This window comes from Lissotriton vulgaris, chromosome 2_1, assembly GCF_964263255.1.
Source record: "Lissotriton vulgaris chromosome 2_1, aLisVul1.2, whole genome shotgun sequence".
NCBI lineage: Eukaryota > Metazoa > Chordata > Amphibia > Caudata > Salamandridae > Lissotriton > Lissotriton vulgaris.
This window is the reverse complement of record NC_141687.1, coordinates 1,410,164,350-1,410,191,333: the sequence shown is the minus strand read 5'-3', so window position 1 is coordinate 1,410,191,333 and position 26,984 is coordinate 1,410,164,350. Positions and strand designations below refer to the sequence as shown.

The 26,984-nt window shown below is 47.4% G+C and overlaps 1 protein-coding gene across 2 annotated transcripts in view; it reads right to left on the bottom strand.

Annotated features, from left to right (window-relative positions):
• ALG9 (ALG9 alpha-1,2-mannosyltransferase) overlaps nucleotides 1–26,984 on the bottom strand; it is an 810,763-nt gene that overhangs the window by 295,855 nt on the left and 487,924 nt on the right. For both annotated transcript variants that reach the window (XM_086957174.1, XM_086957175.1), the window contains one exon: nucleotides 24,365–24,495. In XM_086957174.1, the coding sequence (XP_086813300.1) occupies nucleotides 24,365–24,495 (131 nt within the window). The remainder of the gene's footprint in view (nucleotides 1–24,364; nucleotides 24,496–26,984) is intronic.

Sequence of the window (26,984 nt, the reverse complement as noted above, 5' to 3'; positions counted from 1 at the left end):
GTTAATCCACAGCAGGCCCAGGCACCCTGGGCCAGGCTCACCAGCCAATCGCACGCCAGAACCAACTTACACAAATATGCCAACTTCTAAACGTGGCGCTTCTAGACTAGACACAATCCTGCAGCATATACCATTTTGCAGCATTCAGTCTCACGAGTTCGTACATACCAAACTCGACCCTGCACTCCCCACACATCAGGAACTACCATGGGCATACATATTCCCCATTCATTCCTATGGGAGGGCAGGTCACTCACCACTCATTCACAGAGAGCTCAAGCACTTTACACTGTACCACAGTGAAAAAGTGCGCAGAGGCCTAAAATCACCAACACCAGGTTCCATAAACAGGCTAGGAAAAAGCAAAAAGTCTAGGGGTGAACCTGCCTAAAGGGCCGGGTCCAACATAACCCCCTTCCAGCCAAAACGCAGGGTAGACCAATCACACCACTGATGGGCTTCCTCGCTTTGGGCGACAAAACACGGACACGGACCTGCACGGCAGGGACACCCTCCGGTTTTACGCCACTCTGAACCCACATGGTTTCCTCCAAACAATAACTCTCTGACACAACTAGGATACCCCACTGGTACTCACTAGTCATCCCCAGCCAAGACCATCCAAATATCACAGGTCCTAACCAATCCACAGAGTGGGGGGTAGTAACCCCTGGCACACAATAGCCATTCTCCACTCTCCCTCTCAGTGTAGCTACAACTACCACTGATCCAACAACCTAGGGTCCACACCCCCAGGCTGACCAGAGGTCTCGGGCAAGAATGCCCCACCCTACCTCTACTTCTGGGTTTCCGCACCCTCACAGAGAAGCACTCACCAGAACACAATTCTCCTACGAGCTCAGGACCTCACTCCATCACTGGTCTACCACCTGGAAACTATTTCACTTCTGAGGTACAAAGCACACAGCACCGTTCCTCTTCAAGCAGGCGGGGGGACACAGTGCACAGCAAAGTCCCCTTTCCTCTACCTTAGTGGAAACAACAAACTGCAGGTGAGCCCCAGAACACACAGCAAGGGCAGCCCCCTCAGTCTCTTCAGCTGATCCACTTTGGCAGAGATTCCTCTTGACCTAGAAGTTTCCTAATCTCCCAACCTAAGATCCAAACCCTCAGGTTGCACCGGGGTCAGAAGTAAGGACACCGTCCCTCTGCACCCCCTTCCAGTTCCATGACTACAGGCCCAGTATGTCTCAGGCTAGACAGAGCACACGCCAGCGGCGTATCAGCGACACACTTTCCTCCAGTACTCCCTATCACAGGGTAATTCTCAGTATGTCCCAGGCTAGACAGAGCGCACGCCAGCGGCGTATCAGTGACACACTTTCCTTCAGTACTCCTTCCAGGTCAGGCCACACCCCAACCTGGCTTTCCCCCCTCCTCGGGGAACGACCTCCAGAGGCCCCACAAATGGTCAAGCACTCTAGACGGTCAAATGCTCAGCGAGCCAGGACTTCTGCACCCTCCACTTAGGAGCGGTACTGCCCAACACTAGGACCGCCGGAGTTCTGGTTACAGACACTCCCCGTCCTCTAGACACAGGAAGATCCTCCTCAAATGACCTATGTACAGCTTAGGCCCCTGACCTGGCGCTCCCTTAGGGAACCCTCCAGGCCCTGAGATTGGGTTTCAGGCCAACGTGGGGCACACCGTCCCACACTCACTCCGCCTCCACTGAGACAGGACGTGAGCCCCTACACCCTACCCTTTCTACTGGGATCTAGCTGGGCTACACAGTAACCTCTTCTCCTACACAGGATCATCAGATACTCAAGCCACTCCTTTTAGAATCACTCCCTAATGCCTCTGCCAGACATCTAGCACACCGCCAGACATCCACCTTCTTGTCCAGTTCCTTTGCAGGACCTCCTGCACACCACCAGAGGTACACCTCCCGTGCAAGTTCCTTAAAAAAAACTCACACCAACTCCTCCAGTTCAAGACACCACTCATCCACACACTCCCCCTCCAGACTGGTGAGACAGTTCCTCACTGCCTCTGACTCACAACCTGTACCCCTCTTACTGAGCACCAGGCACCATACTCTGGGAACTGGGAATGGGACTTCACACGCACTGGACACATTAAAGCTGCCACCACTGGATCCTACCACACTGGGGAATCCAGACACACACACTACACTCAGGGAACAACCACCCTCCTGTGCTAGTCATTTCTCCTCACACTCCCTCTCTTCCATCTACCCACACAGGGACAGGATTTGGGATTGAACACTGGACCCAGCAAGGGATTCCTAATCTACGGGAACCTCCCCCTCTACTGGCGTCCTGCCCTGTCACTTTCTCTCATCTGCCACTAAACATAAAGCGCAGGAACACATTTGAAAATGACACTCTTGAGGAAAAAAATCAAAAACAATAATCCCAAACATGTGACTATCTCAAAAAAATTGCAGAGTTTTGTAATGTAGCCAGTTGTCGCTATGGCACTGCGCAAACACAAGTCCAAATCCGCACCGCTGACCAACAATGTTAGAACTGGCTATTTCTGGTAGGCTAAGGCTGACGCCCAAGCCAGGCAGAAACCACCATTCTAGTCAGGGCAAGGAAGTCACACGCCAAGATAACCCCTGCTCACCCCCTTGGTAGCTTGGCACAAGCAGTAAGGCTAAACTCGGAGGCAATGTGTAAAGCATTTGCGCCAGCGCACAACAGCAACAACATACTAGGCACACCACAAAAGAGACTCCACACAAGGTTATTATAAAAATAACTTTTGTATTGTAAAAACACATCGGATAAAATCACACATATACATTGTGCCAACTGGCACGGGCAATATTCACATGGGATTATTCACAAGACAGGGCCACATGGGCCACTGTCATAATCAGCACTTAGTAGAAATGAAATACTGTCAGAAATTAGAATACAAGAATATAAAATCACTGTAGCACAAAGTAACAGTTATGAATCACATCCAGTAACTACTGGGAACAGGTAAGTACACACTACGCAACCCTAAACCCCTTAGGAGCATGTCACGCAGGGAACCAGTACCTCACTAGGACAACCTGTACTAAAAAGACCAACCACCTAAGTATCACACAGCATTTAGGGGTCTAGGAAAGAACACATTACCCATGATGCATAAATATACATTCAGAGGAGTAGTAACGGGAAACACATGACGCATAAACCTACACATTCAGCGGTGTTTAAGAACAGAGCACATGATGCAATAAAATACATTCAGGGGTGCAGCGCAAGAAGACACATGATGACTAAAACATTCAGAGGTGCAGCGCAGGAAAAGAAAGACACATAATGCATAAAAACATTAAGAGGTGTCAAGAGTAAAGCACATGATGCGATAAAATACATTCAGGGGTGCAGCGCAATAAGACACATGAGGCCTAAAACATTCAGAGGTGCAGCGCATGAAAAGAAAGACACATAATGCATAAAAACATTCAGAGGTGCCAGAGCCATACAATAGCGCAAGAATCACATGATGTCTAAAAACATTCAGAGGTGCAGGAATAACACATGATGCAAGAGAACACATTCAGAGGTGCAATAACCATATAATTGCGCAAAGACTCACATAAGCCACTACCTGCGGCAGTCCCTAGGCCAACTGGCCTTGTTGGGGCTCAGACGCTTTGAGTCTCAATGGCAGGGTGCGCTGCCATGCAGCGCCAGTCTCAAAGTACAAAAGCCTAAACGTGGCAGCTGCCCACGAAGTGCTGGGCAGCTGGGAACATCACTGAGAAGGCCTAAACGTAGCCGGTGCCCACTACTTGCTGGGCACCTGGAATCATGAAAGAAACTGCAACAGGGTCCTCACTGACCCTTGGGCGCAAACTGCACCCACTGTGGGAGCCATACAGGCTCTGCAGCACTCCTCGCAGGTAGGAGAGGGCGGGCACCGGCAATGTGCCCCGACGCCCCCTCTAACTAAATATGACCAAACGCTGGAACCAAACAGGCTCTTACCTATTCACAACCGTTGGAGCCACACAGGCTCTAAAAACACTGATGCCTCTTGTCAACCAGGCATCGGCATTACTGGCCGTGGGGGACCCCCACTGGGGCTCTTAAATAGCAACAGACCGACCCTTGAGCCTCTCGCGGGCTCTGCATCCACGGTGGGGCGACTTACTGCCATTCGGGGCCGCCCTTCCTCAGTGCCTCGACCGGCACCAACAGCAGCCCCTCTGGAGCCCCCCCCCCCGGCCCTTTTGACTCACCGGGCCGCTCTCGCTGGGGACTCCACTCCTCCTCGGGCTTCACCGGCGGCGGGGACGGGCACCGACAATGTGCCCCGCGCCCCCTTCGCTCTCTCTCCTCTCGTTGCAGGGCTCCCTCGACACACGGGAGCCCTGTTCACCGGCCATCTTTCTTCCTTGCCACCACTCCGGTCTCACTTCTCCGAAGCAGGGTCCTCGTCATCACGGCTGGTCCAACCCCAGCGCGGCTCCTTCCTCGAGCCCCTGGTGACGACGTCAGTCCCGGAAAGAATTGGCCAATCCCTGCGCGGCTCTCGGACGAGCCCCTGATGACGCGGGGAATTCTTGGAAGCGCTCAGCCAATCCGAGCGCGGCCCCTCACGAGCAGCCTGCCTCAGCAACCAATCAGGTCGCGGCCCCTTCGGTTCCTTCTCTGCGGCCGTGCACATGCGAACGGCGGCTTCTGGTCACCTTCAGGCCCCCGGGCAGCGGCAATCACAGCGAGGGCAGCCGAAGCTAAATAAAATTAAAAATAAGCGAGGTGGGCACTTGCCAGGGCGGGCAAAGCGCTCCTCCGCGCTATAATCAAAATTAAGCGCTCCCAAGCGTAGGGGCACAGGCAGGCCCCCAGGGGTAGCCCCATCAGCAACCAGAGCCCCAGCAACAGGGCACATCCGAGGTAGAGCGCCTCCCAGGTGCTAAGAAGGACAAATCCAGCGCTCCCAAGCGCTAGAGCCCCTCCCAAAGTCCAGGATCATCCAAAGATGGAGCAAGCAGCTCCCAAGAACCAGGGAAAGGTCCATCAGGTGCCCAGGGGCTGGGCAGAGCCCAGGGATTCCCCTGAGCCCAAGCAGCAGCAGCCCCAGGCAGATTCAAGTTGAGAACAAGAACATTTTGGAAGACGACACAGCCCCTTCTTATACACAGAAAAGTCTTTGAAGCCCTTTGAAGTCTTGGTGCATGTGGGCCCTGAGCACTGGAATGTTGCTGGTGTTCTTCTTCCTGTCAGCTTCAGGGCCAGAGGTGACAGTGGGCCGGCAGGGGAGTGAGCCAGCATGGTGGTCAGGCAGACACAGCCCGGCACTATCAGGCGCTTCTTCCTCCCCCTTCCCTGGCAACAGATGTTGCCTTTCACCCCTGGGCTGACTCAGACAACCTCCGGGGCTCTGCAGCCCCTGTCACCCTCCAACCAGACAGTTAATCCACAGCAGGCCCAGGCACCCTGGGCCAGGCTCACCAGCCAATCGCACGCCAGAACCAACTTACACAAATATGCCAACTTCTAAAAGTGGCGCTTCTAGACTACACACAATCCTGCCACATATACCATTTTGCAGCATTCAGTCTCACGAGTTCGTACATACCAAACTCGACCCTGCACTCCCCACACATCAGGAACTACCATGGGCATACATATTCCCCATTCATTCCTATGGGAGGGTAGGTCACTCACCACTCATTCACAGAGAGCTCAAGCACTTTACACTGTACCACAGTGAAAAAGTGCGCAGAGGCCTAAAATCACCAACACCAGGTTCCATAAACAGGCTAGGAAAAAGCAAAAAGTCTAGGGGTGAACCTGCCTAAAGGGCCGGGTCCAACATTTACCTTAGAATATTCCCCAGGTGTCAGACTGGATCTGGACATTTTCAAAACAGTACACTGGCAGGTGGCATTGTTCGAATCCGCATCAACACTGGAAGTGATGTGTGCGTTGCCTATATAGGCACCACCCCAGAGCGCTGAGGTCAGTTTCTTTTCATGATATTCCAAGCCAGAAGCGCAAAGCTAAGAAGAATGCTGACACACTGGTGTGTATTGCTAAGGCATTTAGAAGGGTGAATGCATGAAATCAGTTAGCAGAGAAGGGAGGATGGAGGATGGATGCGCCTAGATAGGGTATCTATCAGATATGGCATTAAAGAAAGTAAGTAACTTGTTCATCTGATAGAGGCATCTAGCCACAGGTTCCTTATTTTCGAATAGATACCCAAACAATACCTCTCTGGAGGTCGGTCAGCGATATAGACTAAACCAAAACAATAGAACTTGGGGAAGAGGTGCAGAAAGAGGATCTATTTCCTTGGATACACACCATGCCACAAACTGGTCCCAACTGCACTATACCGCCTTGGTGGAGGGACGCCTGGCTGCCAGAATAACAGCACATGCTTCAGGAGGAAGGTCGAAAGCTGTCAACTGTCGCTGCTCAATCTCCAAGCATGTAGACAAAGTGTGTGCAGGTTTGGTTGAAGGGCCCTGCCTTGCTGCTGCGACAGAAGACCCTCCATATGTGACATCCTGAACAGTAGAGCAATGTTCATACTCAGCAGCTCAGGATACCAGACTCTCTGTGCCCAATCTGAAGCCACAAGAATGACTTGGGCCTAGTCGTTCCTGATCTTCTTGAGAACTCTAGGCAGGAGTGGTATCAGTGCCAAGGTGTACAGGATGCTGAAGTTCCATTTGAGGTGAAAAACCTCTCCCAGCTAGAACTGCCTTTAAACTGCAGCGCAGAGAACTGCGGACATTGCACGTTCTTGGAGGTGGCAAGCAGATCTAACAAAGGCTCTACCCACTCTTGAAAAAGACCTTGCACCACCTACAGATGGAGAGGCCATACATGATCCACTAGGCATCGTTAGCTGAGTTTGTCTGCCTAGGCATTCAGAGAGCCCGCCAGGTGTTGAAACAACAGGGAAACATGTCAGCCATGTCCAGAGTCACTGGGCCTTCTGACAAATGGTCAAAGACCCCACTCTGGTGGAGTTTGTTGCAGTACCACATGGCTGTGGTGCTGTACATGAACACCAGTACATACCAGCCTTCCCTTGATCGAAAGGAGGAAAGGCTTTTAATGCCAACTGGATTACCCGGAGTTCTAGTGTAGTGTAGTTCCTATATTCCCAAAAGGCTCTGCGCATTGGAATAATATATCCTATAGATGTGACGTAGTACTTAGGTAATTGTGAGTGCCAGCTAGCTCAGAGGTCACTAGAAACTTTCTCGAATAAACAATAATGGATTAGTTTCTGACAACCGCATAAACATGACAACTTTGTTTCCCCAAGATAAAACTTATCTTCAGAGTCGTGGAAACAATAGATAGATATTTCACCTAGTCAATCGTGCATGCTTCGTTGCACCAGAGGTGCAGAGAAATAGAGAGACGGGCGTTTAAAATAAAAGTATTTATTGAACAGTCTTCTTTCTCATGCAAAAGAAATAAACTGCTACAATCGTAATACTTATTATTAATAACAGGGGGTACCCGGTAAACCAAAAGGCATCTGGGTGAGAATAATGAATTACGAAAAAGGCGGTCCAAGTGTCCTATTATTGTGGACCACCAATCCAAGGTTTGTGTAAGAAGCCCGATGATTTATTTACAAGGAAAACATGGCAATGTCTTTTCTTAGCCTTATTTCCTTTTCGGACACTAGTTTGGTGTCAGAAAAGACACAAACCTTGGATTGAGGGTCCACAATAATAGGACACTTGGACCGCCTGGATTTATAAATAAATATTTGGTTTTTGGACTCGAACATGTCATTCCTTACAAGATTGAATATTGTTTGGTTGACTGATTTATATTAAGAATGTATAAAATGAAAAAGGATCTTTAAAATAATTCACAAACCGAATTACTGTTTTGTTGTGTTTTTTCCTTCGTTATTTGTATTTGTAATTGTCGGTAATAACCATCGGATGAACGTTATAATAGATGACAGATATATATCATACAACTGATGTTGTGACGAGACAGATAATTAATATTTTTTGTTCTCATAATTAATTTTCTTGAAGAAAACACCTTGGCATCACCTTTTTCGTAATTCACAATCGTAATACTGGCTGTAAAGTATAATGCGTACAGCAAGAAGAGTATTATAAAATAATACTGTAAAAGCATGGTATGGTTTCTAAGCCATAAAATACATACATAAATAAATAAAGACTAAAAGTACTCCACTGGTGCTTCTAAAATACGCCTACCCCGATGTACCTAACTTAAGTCTACTACGAGGGAAGAAGTAAGTGAGGTGTAACATAAGTTTAGTATTCTTTTGCCAAGAATCTATTCAAGATTCCTCTTAGGGTCTAATCAGCTCCGTACCTTGGTTTAGAATGAAGGAGGTCTGGTATCTCTCTGTCTCGGGACTCGATTTCCCAACACTCCGCAAGGGGAGCTTGGAAATACTGGAGTTGGATTTCTCGGCAAGAGAAAAGACAGCGTCTTTCTCAGTGCGTCAACTGAAGGGTCGGCTTCCTTCGGCACTTGCTGTAGCGAGCTGCGTCGGCGGGCAAGTATACAGTCGAACTGCTCCAAACCACTGTGTGTTTGCTAGGGCAAGTGTGGGCATATTTATACCTTGAAGGTTGCCGAGTCTGAGGTAAAGGCGGACATAATAACGTCATCAAAGAGTCGTAGTTCTTTGAAAACTCCATGAGTTCTTAGACAAATCAATATTCAAGCAAGGGGAAGTACTTGACTGCTGAAGCCGAGTTTTCTAAGAAATCGTTGTGGCTTTTCGGAACTAGTGGAAGTATCCATGCCTGTATTTGGACTGCAAGGGCTATGTCCAATATGGTTATGATTTCTATGCCTATTTAAGGACAAGGTGATTTATACCTATATAAGGGCATGAATCGGGAAAATTACACTAGGGTCCTAAAATGCTACACAACACCAGCAGGTAGATGTGAAGCCTGGAGTCCATTGGAGATCAGAGTCCTCTGATCTCTACCTCTTCCAGATGTTCGCCCCAGCCTGAAAGCGAAGCATCAGTCACTATAGTCGTCTCTGATTGTGGAAGGGAGAAGGATGTTCCACTGACCCATTGCGGTTCGTCAGCCACCACTGCAGGTCTTTTATAGTTCCCCCTGATTTCTGGACCAGGTCAGACAGACTACGGGGGTTGTGGTGCATCTAACCAAAGGTATCCAGCCTTTAGGATTCCCTATCTAGTGGAGTGGTAGGGAACACGCCAAGATTGATCCTAGAAGTGGAGGCTCAGACCATCAAGCTCTCTGGGGTGGGGTGCTGGGTGAGAAAACTGGGGTCCCCAGGAGCGGGCGATAGCAGCAGGTTATTGACCTGTGCACAGGAGCCCCTAGGTCACAAGGAAGATATCTGCAAGGGCTTTGTTTAATGTGAGAAATGGTTCGGAGGTGCCAACTCCCAGCTAGAGCACCTGTATCAAGATATTTGCCTTGACTGCCACTCTGGGTAGGTGAAGGTCCAAGACTGCAGCAGCCCTCTGTACCAACACTGAAAATGAGGCACTTTCCGCCATAGCCACGGTAGAGGGAGAGACCAGGCCAGTGTCTGGTGAGGTGTTGAAAACACTGGCATCCTCCAGTTCCTCAGAGCAGTTGTCCTCTGGTTCATCAAGAGGATGGTGGTACCATGAGGGTCTACTGATCCCTCTCAATCGTCACCCTCTCCAGGCTACTCAAAGTAAAGGGGACTGGCTCTGATTCTGAAGGTATAGTACCGGTCTGGCTCTGTGTTAGAATCGGGTATAATGATAGGGCCTACGCCGTTGTGAGGCATTGGCGGGGCTGGGAGCGACGGCACTAAAGTGGGCGTTGAGGAAGTTTGCGGTCTTTCAGGTGGCACTGCTCTGGATCCAAGGGACCAGACTGGTGTGGAAGTTTAACCTGTCGCCAGAGAACCAGTAGGGGCCCCCTTCTGCACCCGTGGGGCCCAAAGGCACCCAAGAGGGGCCCCTCAGGCTCCGGGAAACTCTGGGAGGTGCAAGTGGACAGGCTCACTGCACACGGTTGTCTAGAGTGCTGACGCTCCTGCAACTAGTCCGATGACCAAGACCAGCAAGGGGAAGTAGAAGACTGTTTTGACTTTCTTCAGCTTGTGGGTCTTACCTGATGACTTGGATCATGAAGAAGCACGATCCAAGCGGCTCTGTGAGTGGTCCCAGGACCACCCACACGACCAGGATCAAGAGCGGTGTGGGGTCATCTGACCTCAGGCAGCGAGGAGCTTCAGGACCATTTCCTCAGCACCTTGGGATTCATGGCATGGCAGTCCTCGCAGGTCTTGGAGCCTCGGTCCTGCTCCAAGAATCAAAGGCAAACCAAATGATGGTCTCTCACAGAGAGCTGTCTGTGGCCAACACCAAAAGCTTTAAAGCTTGTTGGCTTTTTGGGGGATATCCCTATCTCGGGATCTGCCCTGACTGGCACAGAAAGAAAATAACTGCCGTCAGCGTGCTGGGGTGGCGCCGACATAATCACAGCTTACATCACGCAGAGGATGCAGACGTGCAGCCTAAAAATGTCACCTCCCGGCATTTAAGGGTACTGTTCAAAACTTTCCAGATCCAATATGATGCCAGGGGAATATTTTAAGGTAAGGAATATGCGTCTAGAAGTGCCCAGTAGATGAGTAATGTGCAGGCATTACCTGTAGACATAGACATGGCAAATGTGATACTATGGCATTATTTATGCTGCAAGGTGCTCTCCTGATGAACTTACTATCTGAAGTCAATTCACCTTTCTTGTTTAAATGCTGCCCAAATGGCTGGCCTAGAAGGTATCCATGCCAAACGAGGAAACTGCATAACTGTCTAAAGGGAAAACCACAAGACAAAACGGCCAGCCTATTGAATTTTGTAAAATACACTCTCCACACATAGCACACCCTCTATTGCATATATTTGAGATGAGTTGTTAGGAGAGGCATCTCAAGCTAGCTTTGAGGAATAGTACATCATAGTACTCCTCAAAACTGAAAGGCCTGCAGTTCAATATCCATCGTTTAGACCAATATAATTGATGAACTGTGGATCTGTACAGGCTAAAGTTTTAGCCAATCACCTTTTTAATGGAATAATGGATCTTATAAATCATCACCACAGTGGCTTCATGCCTAATAGATCTACTCGACATAATATCAGAAAAGTATTCAATGCCTTGGTTCCCGCACAATCAGTCTTATGCTAATTGATTTTGAGTAGGCGCTTGACAGTTTATAATGGGATTATATGTTCGTCGTGCTCCCTCACATGGGTTTTGGATCCAATGTCTGTGCCTACACTAAACTAATATACAAAGCATCAATGGAAAGAGCGAAGGTCAACGATGCCCTTTCAAACCCCTTCCAGTAAGAACAGGTACACTATAGGGATGCACATTGTTCGATCAGGTATTTGCATTAACAATAGAGCCCCTGGGCAACTTATACAACAAAACAAACAGATACAGGGACTTCACTGGTTTACGTGTTTGAAAGATAAGTTTTCCTATGATGGCCGTTTTATTTTTAATAACGATCTCATAGTCACAGATTACAGATTTTGGGTATACTTTGGTGTCAGGATCAATTGGAACAAAACGCAGGTTTATGCACTGAATAAGCAGAAAGAAAAGGGGGTGCAGTGGTGCATTAGAGAGGAAATATATTATCAGCTACAGCTTTAAATATTTAGATATACATCACCCAGAAAGTCAATCTGGCAAATGATGCTCCTCCCTAAAACATTTTATATCATTCAGAATATCACCTGACCACACCAGCTAGCCCATCGATAAATAACCAGTTACATTGTTTCATATGGCAGGGCAATCATCCTAGAGGTGCTTTTCCCAAATTTGGTAAATCTAGATATCATTGAGGCTTGGCCACGATGAACCTCTAATCTTATTATCTGGTGTTGCAACTGATAGTTGTAGTTGAAATGGAAGATGTATGGTCTTGAAGATGCATTCAGTCCTTTTGTAATTCGGTATGGCGCGATCAACAAATGATCCTACATCGTCCCCTTGACCTTATCCCAAAAATGGCTCTACTCAATATTCTAGAGGAAGAAGAAATCATGCAAGGGGAACAAATACTGCTCCACCTTGGTTTAACTATCTTTAAAAGAGATATAGCACAATACTGGTGAGCACCGGTACCCCTGGTGAATCGTTGGTGGAGGACGAGCATGGGTAGATGCTGGATGTTTGAACTACAAATTTATGAGGCGAGGGGGTACCCCTAAAAGCATAACAGTATACAGGGGGAATTTATCCAATTTAGAGCGTTATCCCTAATTTAAACCATCAGACATTGAGAAGTAATCGTGTTGTTATCTAACTACTGCTGCGACGATGGTGACTGTGGATTGCCCATTCGGTTGACATTTGTGTTATCAATGAGTTTTGTGGTCGTTAAAAGGAATAACAGTATTGTATCAAAGTTGCACTCTTTCATGCGATCAACGTTTGAGTTACCTGTTTGTTTAATAATATAAATGCCAATAAAAGGATTTTATGGAAAAAAAATAACAGGTTCATGCACTCAGGAGCGGGGCAGCCCCATCTTTGGGCTGACTTTGAGCAAAGGGGAGTAATGTACCCCTTCCAAGTTCCACATTAAGAGATGCTGCACTGCTGTGCCTGACCAAGGGGTCAGCTCCGGCTGCTATTACTTGGCCCCAGTTGGCAAATTCCCCAAAAACCCAGAGTGCTTACTATATGGCAGCAGACACAGATTTACGATGTTCCTATTGTTGATTTAAACTGTACAGTTGCTTTTAGGATATTTTCTTCTTTCCTTTCAATGTTTTATGAAGCGCAGAAACATGGGAAAATGATTTCTTAAGCACAGTAAAGATAAGAAAAATAAATTTGCAAAAGACAAACGATGCAAAAAATCGCAACATTACATTCATTCCAACCGATTATATTTACATGCCAGATCGGGAGATTCTGGACAGTGTTCAACAGGGAAGAACCTCGTTCTAAGAATCCGCCACCACCTCTGGCAGCCCTGGAGATAGACAGATAAAGCTGAAGAGCAACGGGAGCCTTACGGTCTGTATCTAGTGCGCTTTATTACTGAATTTCTGCTGCTTTTCCTGGTAAGCACGCTAGGATATTACTAATTTTTTCTGCTGCTTTTCCTGGTATGCACGCTAGGATATTTTTGAATTTTCTGCTGCTTTTCCTGGTAGGCATGCTAGGCTATTACTGCATTTTTTTTCTGCTTTTCCTGGTATGCACGCTAGGGTATTACTATTAATGTTAAAAAGACTTTTAAAGAGCACGAATACCTTGCGGTGTCTCGGCGCTAAACTAGAGCAAGACCTTTGGACATAAAAAGGGGGAAATTATCCTGAAAACAGCCAAGTTTAGGAAAGGAGAGAATTAGCATCTTTTATGTCAGCGGGAAGAGTATTCCATAATTTAGCAGCACAATAAGTGGTACTCCGACCTCCCCAACACACAGTTCGGATTCTTGGGATTGACATAAGTTTGGCATTTGTGGACCTTAGTTGTCTGCCTGGGTGATACCACGAAAAGAGCTGTTTCAAAGGTACCTGTCCTGTCCCGTTCTGAGTTTTATAGGCAAGACAGAGTACCTTGAATTTGACGTGTTGCGCCACAGGCAGCCAGTGTAGCTTCCGGATTTCTTCTTTAATAGATTGATGCCTAGGTGTATTCAGTAAAAGCCTTGCCGCAGCATTCTGCACCATCTGAAGTTTCCTTAGGTGTTGCTTCTGTAAACCAATGTATAAGCTGTTACAGTAGTTTAATTTGAGCATCACCAAGGTAGTCACAATACTGAATTTTTCTGCTGCTTTTCCTGGTAAGCACCCTAGGATATTACTGATTTTTTTCCGCTGCTTTTCCTGGTATGCACCCTAGGATATTACTACTTTTTTCTGCTGCTTTTCCTGGTATGCAGCCTAGGATATTACTGATTTTATCTGCTGCTTTTCGAGGTATGCACCCTAGGATATTACTGATTTTTTCTGCTGCTTTTCCAAGTATGCATGCTAGGATATTACTGATTTTTTTTCTGCTACTTTTCCTGGTATGCACACTAGGATATTACTGAATTTTTCTGCTGCTTTTCCTGGTAAGCACGCTAGGATATTACTGAATTTTTCTGCTGCTTTTCCTGGTAAGCACGCTAGGATATTACTGATTTTTTCTGCTGCTTTTCCTGGAATCGATTCAGAAAAGGGGGTGGTGATGAACAGAGTGTCTGAATTGAGCAGACCACTCTTACCCAGTCCAAAGTTCAGGGCTTGATCCATCACCGTTATTTATCTCACTGCCCCATCCCAGCTCAGAACCTGGCTATATGCAAATCAGTCTGTCCCTGGCCCAGTGCATCATGGGAACAGGGCAGACTAAACTACCAAGCCAATTCTTCACCAGAAAGGAAACAAGCTACCGGGGACCGGTTTCTGGCATTTCAGCCGTCTTCGGCCCGGCTTGCTTGAATCCTGATGGAGCAGTGAGAAAGGGACTCATGTCTGAGTATACCCTGCCACACCTATAGTGGCCAAAATCGATTCAGAAAAGGGGGTGGTGATGAACAGAGTGTCTGAATTGAGCAGACCACTCTTACCCAGTCCAAAGATCAGGGCTTGATCCATCACCGTTATTTATCTCACTGCCCCATCCCAGCTCAGAACCTGGCTATATGCAAATCAGTCTGTCCCTGGCCCAGTGCATCATGGGAACAGGGCAGACTAAACTACCAAGCCAATTCTTCACCAGAAAGGAAACAAGCTACCGGGGACCGGTTTCTGGCATTTCAGCCGTCTTCGGCCCGGCTTGCTTGAATCCTGATGGAGCAGTGAGAAAGGGACTCATGTCTGAGTATACCCTGCCACACCTATAGTGGCCAAAATCGATTCAGAAAAGGGGGTGGTGATGAACAGAGTGTCTGAATTGAGCAGACCACTCTTACCCAGTCCAAAGATCAGGGCTTGATCCATCACCGTTATTTATCTCACTGCCCCATCCCAGCTCAGAACCTGGCTATATGCAAATCAGTCTGTCCCTGGCCCAGTGCATCATGGGAACAGGGCAGACTAAACTACCAAGCCAATTCTTCACCAGAAAGGAAACAAGCTACCGGGGACCGGTTTCTGGCATTTCAGCCGTCTTCGGCCCGGCTTGCTTGAATCCTGATGGAGCAGTGAGAAAGGGTCTCATGTCTGAGTATACCCTGCCACACCTATAGTGGCCAAAATCGATTCAGAAAAGGGGGTGGTGATGAACAGAGTGTCTGAATTGAGCAGACCACTCTTACCCAGTCCAAAGATCAGGGCTTGATCCATCACCGTTATTTATCTCACTGCCCCATCCCAGCTCAGAACCTGGCTATATGCAAATCAGTCTGTCCCTGGCCCAGTGCATCATGGGAACAGGGCAGACTAAACTACCAAGCCAATTCTTCACCAGAAAGGAAACAAGCTACCGGGGACCGGTTTCTGGCATTTCAGCCGTCTTCGGCCCGGCTTGCTTGAATCCTGATGGAGCAGTGAGAAAGGGACTCATGTCTGAGTATACCCTGCCACACCTATAGTGGCCAAAATCGATTCAGAAAAGGGGGTGGTGATGAACAGAGTGTCTGAATTGAGCAGACCACTCTTACCCAGTCCAAAGATCAGGGCTTGATCCATCACCGTTATTTATCTCACTGCCCCATCCCAGCTCAGAACCTGGCTATATGCAAATCAGTCTGTCCCTGGCCCAGTGCATCATGGGAACAGGGCAGACTAAACTACCAAGCCAATTCTTCACCAGAAAGGAAACAAGCTACCGGGGACCGGTTTCTGGCATTTCAGCCGTCTTCGGCCCGGCTTGCTTGAATCCTGATGGAGCAGTGAGAAAGGGACTCATGTCTGAGTATACCCTGCCACACCTATAGTGGCCAAAATCGATTCAGAAAAGGGGGTGGTGATGAACAGAGTGTCTGAATTGAGCAGACCACTCTTACCCAGTCCAAAGATCAGGGCTTGATCCATCACCGTTATTTATCTCACTGCCCCATCCCAGCTCAGAACCTGGCTATATGCAAATCAGTCTGTCCCTGGCCCAGTGCATCATGGGAACAGGGCAGACTAAACTACCAAGCCAATTCTTCACCAGAAAGGAAACAAGCTACCGGGGACCGGTTTCTGGCATTTCAGCCGTCTTCGGCCCGGCTTGCTTGAATCCTGATGGAGCAGTGAGAAAGGGTCTCATGTCTGAGTATACCCTGCCACACCTATAGTGGCCAAAATCGATTCAGAAAAGGGGGTGGTGATGAACAGAGTGTCTGAATTGAGCAGACCACTCTTACCCAGTCCAAAGATCAGGGCTTGATCCATCACCGTTATTTATCTCACTGCCCCATCCCAGCTCAGAACCTGGCTATATGCAAATCAGTCTGTCCCTGGCCCAGTGCATCATGGGAACAGGGCAGACTAAACTACCAAGCCAATTCTTCACCAGAAAGGAAACAAGCTACCGGGGACCGGTTTCTGGCATTTCAGCCGTCTTCGGCCCGGCTTGCTTGAATCCTGATGGAGCAGTGAGAAAGGGACTCATGTCTGAGTATACCCTGCCACACCTATAGTGGCCAAAATCGATTCAGAAAAGGGGGTGGTGATGAACAGAGTGTCTGAATTGAGCAGACCACTCTTACCCAGTCCAAAGATCAGGGCTTGATCCATCACCGTTATTTATCTCACTGCCCCATCCCAGCTCAGAACCTGGCTATATGCAAATCAGTCTGTCCCTGGCCCAGTGCATCATAGGAACAGGGCAGACTAAACTACCAAGCCAATTCTTCACCAGAAAGGAAACAAGCTACCGGGGACCGGTTTCTGGCATTTCAGCCGTCTTCGGCCCGGCTTGCTTGAATCCTGATGGAGCAGTGAGAAAGGGACTCATGTCTGAGTATACCCTGCCACACCTATAGTGGCCAAAATCGATTCAGAAAAGGGGGCTTTCTGCTTAATTCAGAGACTCTGTCCCTCACCACCCCTTGTTGTAAATATTTTTGTCCACCCTAAGCGTGGAAGGGTATTCTCAGATGTGAGACCCTTGCTCATTGCACCATCAGGATTCAAGCAAACCGGGCCGAAGACGGCTGTAATGCCAGAAACAGGTCCCCGGGAGCTTGTTTCCTTCCCAGTGTAAGAATTGGCTTTTGTAGTTTGGTTTGCCCTGTTCCCATCATGCACTGGGACAGGAACAGACTAATTTGCATACAGCCAGGTTCTGAAACTGGGATGGTGCAGTGAGCTAAAAAACGGTGTTGGATCTAGCCCTGATCTTTTGACTGGGTGAGAGCTTTCTGCTTAATTCAGAGACTCTGTCCCTCACCACCCCTTGTTGTAAATATTTTTGTCCACCCTAAGCGTGGAAGGGTATTCTCAGATGTGAGACCCTTGCTCATTGCACCATCAGGATTCAAGCAAACCGGGCCGAAGACGGCTGTAATGCCAGAAACCGGTCCCCGGGAGCTTGTTTCCTTCCCAGTGTAAGAATTGGCTTTTGTAGTTTGGTTTGCCCTGTTCCCATCATGCACTGGGACAGGAACAGACTAATTTGCATACAGCCAGGTTCTGAAACTGGGATGGTGCAGTGAGCTAAAAAACGGTGTTGGATCTAGCCCTGATCTTTTGACTGGGTGAGAGCTTTCTGCTTAATTCAGAGACTCTGTCCCTCACCACCCCTTGTTGTAAATATTTTTGTCCACCCTAAGCGTGGAAGGGTATTCTCAGATGTGAGACCCTTGCTCATTGCACCATCAGGATTCAAGCAAACCGGGCCGAAGACGGCTGTAATGCCAGAAACCGGTCCCCGGGAGCTTGTTTCCTTCCCAGTGTAAGAATTGGCTTTTGTAGTTTGGTTTGCCCTGTTCCCATCATGCACTGGGACAGGAACAGACTAATTTGCATACAGCCAGGTTCTGAAACTGGGATGGTGCAGTGAGCTAAAAAACGGTGTTGGATCTAGCCCTGATCTTTTGACTGGGTGAGAGCTTTCTGCTTAATTCACCACCCCTTGTTGTAAATACTTTTCCTGGTAAGCACGCTAGGATATTACTGATTTTTTCTGCTGCTTTTCCTGGTATGCACGCTAAGATATTGCTGATTTTTTCTTCTGCTTTTCCTGGTATGCACGCTAGGATATTACTGAATTTTTCTGCTGCTTTTCCTGGTATGCACATGGGATATTACTGAATTTTTCTGCACCTTTTCCTGGTATGCACCCTAGGATATTACTGAATTTTTCTGCTGCTTTTCCTGGTATGCACGCTAGGATATTACTGAATTTTTCTGCTGCTTTTCCTGGTATGCATGCTAGGATATTACTGAATTTTTTTCTGCTGCTTAACCTGGTATGCATGCTAGGATATTACTGAATTTTTTTCTGCAGCTTAACCTGGTATGCAGACTATGACAAGGGTGCGTGCCTTGAAATGTATCTCTGCTGTAGTGACACACGGCAAAATATACAAATGTGGAAAGGCTGGCTTGTTGTTAGCTCATACTCTTGGGCAGCATTAGGGCGGTGGACCGGTGCAGCCACACCTGGCGCTGACCTGGGGAGGCGCTGTGTTTACAAATAACTGATGGGCTAAAAGCACCTGCTGTAGAGTTCCTTGTGTGTACAGCATTTTTCAGGCAACAATACAAATGTCAAGATAACTCTGGCGATTAATGTTCCTGCTGGAGAGAGATGTAGTTTTGTCTAGTGGCAGTTTTAACTCAACATAAAGTAGCGCAGAGGGTTAATGTGCCTGCAGAGAAGACCGTGTACCAGGCAGATCACAGAACAGAGCTTGAGTGAACTATGAATAGCACTATAAAAAATGAATGCTGTGAGAGAGGGGCTATGGAGAGTAGAGAGGCACTATTGGGGGTGGCAGTGAGGGGGTTAGTGGGAAAGGAGGTCATGGGGGGGAATGCCACAAAAGACTGTTTCCACACGCGCCGCCATCGCTAGAGTTGGCCCTGTTTACAGTGAAACGCAGTGATTCAGTTACTCCACCTACAGCTATCAACGCTAAAGTCTAACCTACTGCCCATGCATTATGTGAATGTGTAAGGCCTGCTTTCTCTTCATTTCACCCTGAAGGTCTACACTTCTCCTTAGCTTAAAAGAGGCCCTTCGTGAATTGGGCCAAGTGTTGGTATCTGATAAGTCCAAAGTATGAGATCACAAATCACCCAGAGTTTCAAATTCAGAGGACTTCCCCATCCCAAACCTGTGGTTTACAGTACGGGAGTAAAGTTCACAGGCCCATCCACCTTGAACTGTGTCAATCAACATAGAAAATAGAATCAGGATGCTCAAGCTACTGAGGTGACTTGTGCAACACGGCTACACTATACTGATTGAACTGTGGCTCTAGGAAAAGAGACTTAAAGGTGTACATTAGACCCAGGTGAAAATTTCGTTACATCGACCTAATCTTGCGTAATTTCTGGAATTTCATTCTATATTTGTTATGCAGAATTCCTGAAATTATGCTGTTACGCTGGGCGCTGCTGTGCTTGTGGTACACTTTTAGTGCCGGAGGACGGGAACAATAAGAACAATCAGAAAGCGAACAGTTGCTGTTTGGGGCACTAGTGTTGATTGTGCTATTTTGAACGATGTGAGGATGCATTTTACAGTAAAGTACAGAGCTAAATGCTGGATGTTTGTGACATTCTGCGTAATTACGCAAAAGCCGCTTCCAGGATTTCTGCACACTCCTAGCGGCATTCTATGCGCCTTCAGGACTGTACAGCACAAGGACAGAAGTGAGGTGCATAGGGAATATACTCTTACATGCAAGGCATGAAGCAGGAGTATGCAGTTGCATAAATACAAGCTCTGTTGTACAGTAACGAAGTCTCAACACGGTTGCTGCCAAAGATTAATGCAGATTAAAGGTGTCTAGTGTCAAAACAAAACAAGCATTGGCATAGCCAATAGGTCTCCCCTTTGGGACCTTATAAGTGTTTCACCAGAGCTACTGGCTTTGCCAATGTTTTTAAGCTATGTTGTAGAGCAGTGTGGCTACTATGCAGTATGTTGAAAAGTTATAATAAAGTGTTAGAAGCATTTTTGTTACCTTAAATATAACCAAGAAGACATTATATACAACTAAACGACCCAATTAAAGAAAGAATGTCTTCTAGTATTTTTGTCCTTGCAATGCTGGCAATGCTGGTTTTTGCCTATGTGCTGTTATGACTTAAATGAAAAGTAGACGCAGCAGACACTAGTTAGAAGTGCTAATTAAAGCCGTGAGTAATTCCAGCAGCCAGGGTGGCACTCCTGACCAGACTAATCACAGAAGGGAGCAGAGGAACCAGGGAAGGCTGTTACTGAATGTCCTGCTCCTGAAGCCGGACAGGAAGTGGTGTGCGCGCACAAGATGGTTAGACTTAGGGACTTCTGGGTTGCTTGTACCTACTCTGCTGTATATTACGTTAAATCACAGGAAGCAGCAGATGCAGTTTTGACTCCGAGATGAAGCCCTTAGCATGCAGTGTTAATAAATAGAACGTAAACGCTCTTAAACTGCCTCAAAGAAATTACCGAGCTCAAGGGCTTGCAACAACATACCCATAAAGTAGGGTAATGAATGTGGATGAAGAACTCAGGAATTAGTTAATCAGAACACTTGTAGGTACCTCTGTTACTTAAAAGTAAAATAAACATGGGTGAAACCCCTAGTGTGTCATATCAATCATAAAATGTAGATGATCGTAGATGATCTTACTTCAGATATGTGCTTATATCGTTTGCCCCAAACGTTCAACAGCATTTGCATGAATCAATAGGTGTTCAGGGCTCGCTGCCGCACAGAGGATTTGGGAGACCATGTCCTTACAAACAAACAAAACAAAGTGGGCTGCTGCAACTTCAACAAAAGGACATGCGGATTGTTTAATGGAACAAAAGTAACAATGCACTGCCCTTGGTCTCGGCGGTGCACAAATGGAATAGAGCCCACACTACTCCATGAACTTAACATCTATTGTAAGGGCTGGGCAGTGCATGCTTCTCTTGACCCTGTTGACCCGCGCGCTGCTGGTCGCCAGTGTTGGTGATGAGGAACGGTGGCGCCGGGTTGTTTAATAAAAATGGACTAATGAAAAATGTAAGTTGTGCGTGCCGCACGACTGCTGCTTTGCTGCTACTGCTGCATAAGATAGCTAACATTGACAAAGGCAATAGCTCCCACGGCGTAGGTGAGACCAATTGGCTTTGTTAATGCTTGTTAGCAAATGTCAGGATCGCGAGTCAAACAACGTCAGAAATACATTTTGCCGTGGATCACACGTGGTGTTGGGTAAGACTATAGTACAGGTGTTTACAAATCATTACCTGGAGGAGCATCGAAAGAGCTCAGCCCAGAGTGGGGAGAGATCCTGAACCCCGGAAGAAACCTGATCAGCTGAAGGACAAAGTAGAGCAGCACAGCGTTCAGCTCTGCTCCTTAAGGGGAAAGTTAAAGCACCACATTTTATAAATAAAGGTGCGTGTAAATTCTTAAACTATTAATAGCAGATTCTTCAAAAGTATCAGGAGTTGGTCGAAGGCACAGGGAGATTAAGGCAACTGGGTCTGGAGGCAGCACCATGCACCCACGAGTGGCATTGCATGTTAACTGCGACAAACAACAAGCAGCTCAAGAGGAGTGGTGGGGGCGGGCACAGGAATGCAGCTGCCGCCTAGGGGCAGCTGCTCGCTCCTGCAAGCAAAATGTTGTGGGAGTGAACCTTTTCAAAAGAGGTGGGACATGAATCCGCCTTTAGCCATTTGCAGGCTACAATAACGAAAGGACATAGGCAACAGCCAACCCAATGTGGGGTAGGAGTCAGACCCATACAAAGTAGTTTTGAGTGCTTACAAGAAGCCTCGAAGAGCAGCGCATGCGTGCTGGTTCAGGCTCAACCTAAACAAGCATTGGCACTGCCATTAGGTCTCGCTTTTGGGACCTTATAAGTATTTAGTTATGCAGCACAATATCGTTGGTGCAACAACAACTGTTGCATGGCTAAACACTTCTAAGGTACAAGGCCTAGCGATGCAACAGCTGATGTTGTTGAACTAAGGATATTATGCTGCAAAACTAAATACTTATAAGGTTCCAAAAGCGCAACCTATTGGCTATGCCAATGCTTGTTTTAAGACTTGTGCCCTGGTGCTGGGCCACTCTCACTGGCCTCTGTGGCCTTGGTGCTGCAGGGCCTGCATTGAGGCCTAGACTGGGGCAGTGTTGGGCTAGGCTCTCAAAACTGCTTGTGGTGGGGGAAATGAAGCTGGTGGTGCAGTGCTGGCTGGATGTCATACGGCTTTCGAACGGCACTCAGAACTTGCGGGGACTGGGAAACACCCACCTTGCTCGATGCTGGTTCGTATATGCTGCGCACACGTGCTCCTTGCATGCCCTGTGCTCTGTAACTGGACCCTGCACGCCTCATTGCAGCGTGGGTGACATCCACTGCGCTCGGCGAACTGGGCTAAGGCCATAGGTTCAAGGGTTGGATCATGCGGGCCGCAATCTTGCTGGCAGCAAGACTGCATGCACTTGAGGCAGCAGATGGGCAGTTCCGATCGCTGCCAAACCTTGCAGGAGGGAGAGTGGGACATGTGATGAATCTCATCTTTGTTGCCAGTGTACTATCGGACTGGCAGAACCTAATGGTCTTTGTAGTGAGTTTGCAAGAAACGACATGTGAAGGGTAATGTCTGTACTTCTGACGCGTGACTGCCTACATTAGCTATGCCCATGTGCTTTTATTACACTGCGCGTGGAGCACAGGACTCAATCAAAACCCCTACTTATGCGGGTGATGCACAACAAGACCACCCGCAATGTTTTACGAGGTTGTACAGTACATTTGTCACATGCACTTCAAACCTTCATGAAGCGAGCGTCTGGTTGCCTGACCATCACTAAATGAAGCTCTGAAGCAGCTTTTCATTGTTCATCATATAGTTTATTTGTACTCTCTGTCAGAGTTACACTTTAAAACTACAACAGTGTAAAGCGGGTGGGAGAGGGTGGCGCCCCTGAGTTTAATTAAGAAATTACTACTTGTCTCTTATTGACACCGCAGGCCATAAATGATCATGACCTGCTCTGTCTTAAACACAGAATAGGGTCTACATTTGGCCCCAAGACACCTAATCCAAATGCCACAGTTGAGGAGATATGAAGCTGAGGTGGGCATTTTTCCTTGTACCCTCTGACATGTAGAATGAACTCCCCTGAAACAGTTTTTAGTTAGATCTGCTAGCATGCGAAAAAAAGAATGGTGAAGAGCCATCTCTTTCCATGATGTGCTCACCAACATGCAACATCAAATATGAACTGCTTTGATACCTTTACGCTCAAATGATCATGTAGAAAACTCAACTTTAACTATATCTGTCAGCAAAATAACAGTGCATCTGCATTACAGCAGAAACCCAACTATCGTACTATCACATAACTAAATGAGACTCTGTGGCACTTAAATTATCATCCTGAAATGTGTGAAAGGCAGATTTGCCCTTCCATTGTGCAAACTAGTCATTACTGCTTGGTATTTGCTGAAAGGCATGGTGGCATCGGTTTAAAGTCCGCCGTTTTGGGACAGATTCTCGGCTGTCCTGCAGTTCCCCCGGGGCACAAGCAGGCACCCACTTCTGTCATTACAGCTGATCGCAGCAAAAAGACATAAGTGGATGCTTGCTTGTGCCCCGGGGGGACTGACGTAAAAAACAAGCGTGCACGCCTCGCGCTGGCAGCAGGGGGGCGGGAGAGAGAAGGGGGCCTGCGCAATTCCCTTGCGGGACTGTGCACCATATGGCGCCACCACATGGCGCTGCGCGCTCCCGCAAGGGAATCTCCAGACATGCACGCGTTGCCATTGCAAGCAATGCAACCCGTGCACGTTTTTGTCCCCAAAGCTTTGCCGATGGCATTAGGTCTCTCTCCTATTCAGCACATGCGTGCTGCGTAGGCGAGACCTAAAAACGAACATGAATTGACAAGAAACTAGCTTACAACAGGGAAAACGAAGGCAACTTTTGAAGACAAAATCTAAGAGAGTTCTGTGATTGCTCTAGTGGTGAAGAGGAACTAAAAGCAGGTGGTGTTTTTTTGGAAGCCATAAAAAAAGTGAAATAACTCTTACATGTCTGATTGCTCCTGGCAAGAGGGAGTCTATTAGGTGTTCTTCCCCTTTTCTTTATTTCCAGGTATGGCCAAGGAAGGTTATGTAGTGACAAACCAGCATTCAAAAAGAAAAGGCAGTCGACAGGATGATAACTGGAGGATTTTCAATCCATTTAAAGATGTGATTTTTTAAAATCCAAATCTTGTTGGTTCCAATGTACATTTCTGTATTCTTAACTCACCTTGGAGCGTCTAGAAATGGTTTGTAGGCAATAACCGCCCACTCTTCTTTTTTTGCAGAATATCTCGGTTCTCTTGGCGTTTCAGTGACAGTATCCAAATCTACCAAGTAATGGCATTTGCTGAGGTCGACCTAGATGAAAAAGAGAACAATCTTTTTAAAAAAAAGCTAATTTTAAAAGAAACAATCAATGAGCAATGGTAGCAAAAATTCCCTGTCAAGTTACACAAAACGTTCAGCAAGTAAGGCCATCTGTATGATGTCCACTGCAAACTGGAAGGAAGAGAGACAGGTAAAACGAAAGCGAATGAGATAGTGGAGAGTATAAAAGAGGGGGAAGGAAACAGAAATAAAGAAAATGATCAATTAAAAGTCAAATAAAACTGAAGTTGACACTTGTGAATTGGTGCACATCACTGCTGCCCGCGGTGCACGGAGGCTACACAAGGCTTTCAAGAGAAAATTATTGTTTGATGTAACTACCCACCACTGACCACTGACCTCAAATTTATAAAAATTGGTGACACTGACACTGCCTGGCGTCCTGTTAGAATATGCAAAGTGTCAGGTTTATTAGAGGCAGAGGTAACTCCCAACGGGTTTAAGAGCTCCCTAGAGAATGTTTTATCTTTTTCTGCCAAATTTTAAAGGAAGCAGATTATGACAAACCAGATTAGACAGGATGCAGCACGCAGAAGCAGCAAGTAAGCATTTCCAGCCTCCAGGGGTCAGGCAGTGCTTCCCCAGGGGCTGGTCCGAGAAAATTGCCAAAGAATGCTTTGAGCTTCCAGTCCGACCCTGCTGCTCACGCACATGCCCCGCACACAAAGAACCAGAGTCTGCTGTTGTGCTTTCTCCTACTTCGTGCCTAAAGGCCGGAACGATGTCGCCCTACACATTAGATATGCTTCCTCAGTACGTGAGCTATGCAAGAAACTGAAAACGTGGCTCTTCACCTGCACATGGTCGAGTCACAACCAACATAACCCCTACTTTCTGAGCATCAGAATACTCTGAGGTAAACTGAACACTTCACAAAACCCTTAACACATCATAACACACAGTTTGCCTTAGCATCATTGTTGTGGTGTTGTTCATAAGTCTCTGTCTCTGACATATCCAGTTTCATAGTCAGTCTCTGTTCTTCTCGGAGAAGTGTGGCTCAACGGTTAGAGGCGGCAGACCCGCTCAACGGTTAGAGGCGGCAGACCCGGAGGCAGAGGTCGGCCCGGGACCAGGGTTCAATTCCCAACACGGCCGGGTGCAGGACCAATGTCAGCGGGCCCGATAAATCTCGCCTCGGTGCCACTCTAACCATGGGGTCCCACGCTGCAACTCTGGGCAATAGCGTGCTTAATCTCCACTCCGGCCCCATCACCGCCGGGGATGTCTGGCTGCACCTTGGGGATGCCCAGTAAAGGGACCATCTCACAGGGAAAGCCAGGACGGGTTCCCCAGAGGTACAGCGCTGGGACGCCCCAGGGTAACCACGCGCTCTATAAATCCAACATTCATTCATTCATTCATTCATTCATTCTCCATCTCCTCTCATTTCTTTCACCTATCTTTCTCACCTTTATGTCCATATTCTCACACATGCTTAATTCTCTTTCACTACTAGCTACCCTGTCCCTAGCTCTCTTCAATCGCTTATCTCAATCCCTTCTCTCTGTCATCCTCCCTACCACAGTCTCCTTCTCACTTCCTATCAGAAAAAGGCCATGTGGAAGATTAACCTGGGTGAGTGGCATGTAATAATCCCACAGAATATTAGCTAGTCCAGTTTCCTTAGTCCCAACAGAACCTCGGTTTTTACATTCTAGGAAAGAATGCTATAAGAGCTCAGCTCTGCCTGTGAGCTAGCTCACCTCGATCTATGTCTGCACAGGGCCTCAGCACTGTCTGCAATGGAGCTCAGCTGCATACTTGGATGAGCTCAGCTCTGTCAGCCCACGGCTGCAGAGCTATGCATGCAGGAACTCTGCTCCAACTCAAAGAAAGAAATTACTTCTGGGTCACCATCTCTGCTCTATCTGTGTACAGGTTCTGAACTATGAATTCAGGGACTTGTCTGCGGCTGCGCTGGAGCTCAGATCTATCTGCAGAGGAGTGAGTTCCTCTTTACAAGATGATGAGGTATGTTTGTGGCAGAATTCCACTGTTTTTGTATGACAGAGTATCTACTTTTCTCTGTGTAAGAACTTGTTTATGTCTTCTAGGTATTCAGCCTATCATCTATCACCAAGCTTTGGCAGGAGAAGCTCCAGGTAACCGAAATGCCATTCTGATGTGTCTCTTCAGTCTATTATATGTCTGTCCACCAAACACTAAGGGTAAGAGGCATGCAAGGAGCCCTTGGGAGTTGGAATGTGAGTGGTCAGAACCCAGCAGGCCTCAGCTGTGCTTAGGAGGAATACTTTGTGTGGCTTACTTGTTCTCAGTTCTGTCGGCTCCGCATCTGCACACTTTCTTGTTTTCTTTCTGCCCAGTTATGTCTCCTTCAGCATTAGAGGCTAATGTCACCCACGTGCTTGCTTTTCAGTTCCACCATGCAACCTTTCCTCTAGCCTGCTGTGGCTCTACCTGCACTGCATATAACAAGTGTACCCACAAGGGGGTGA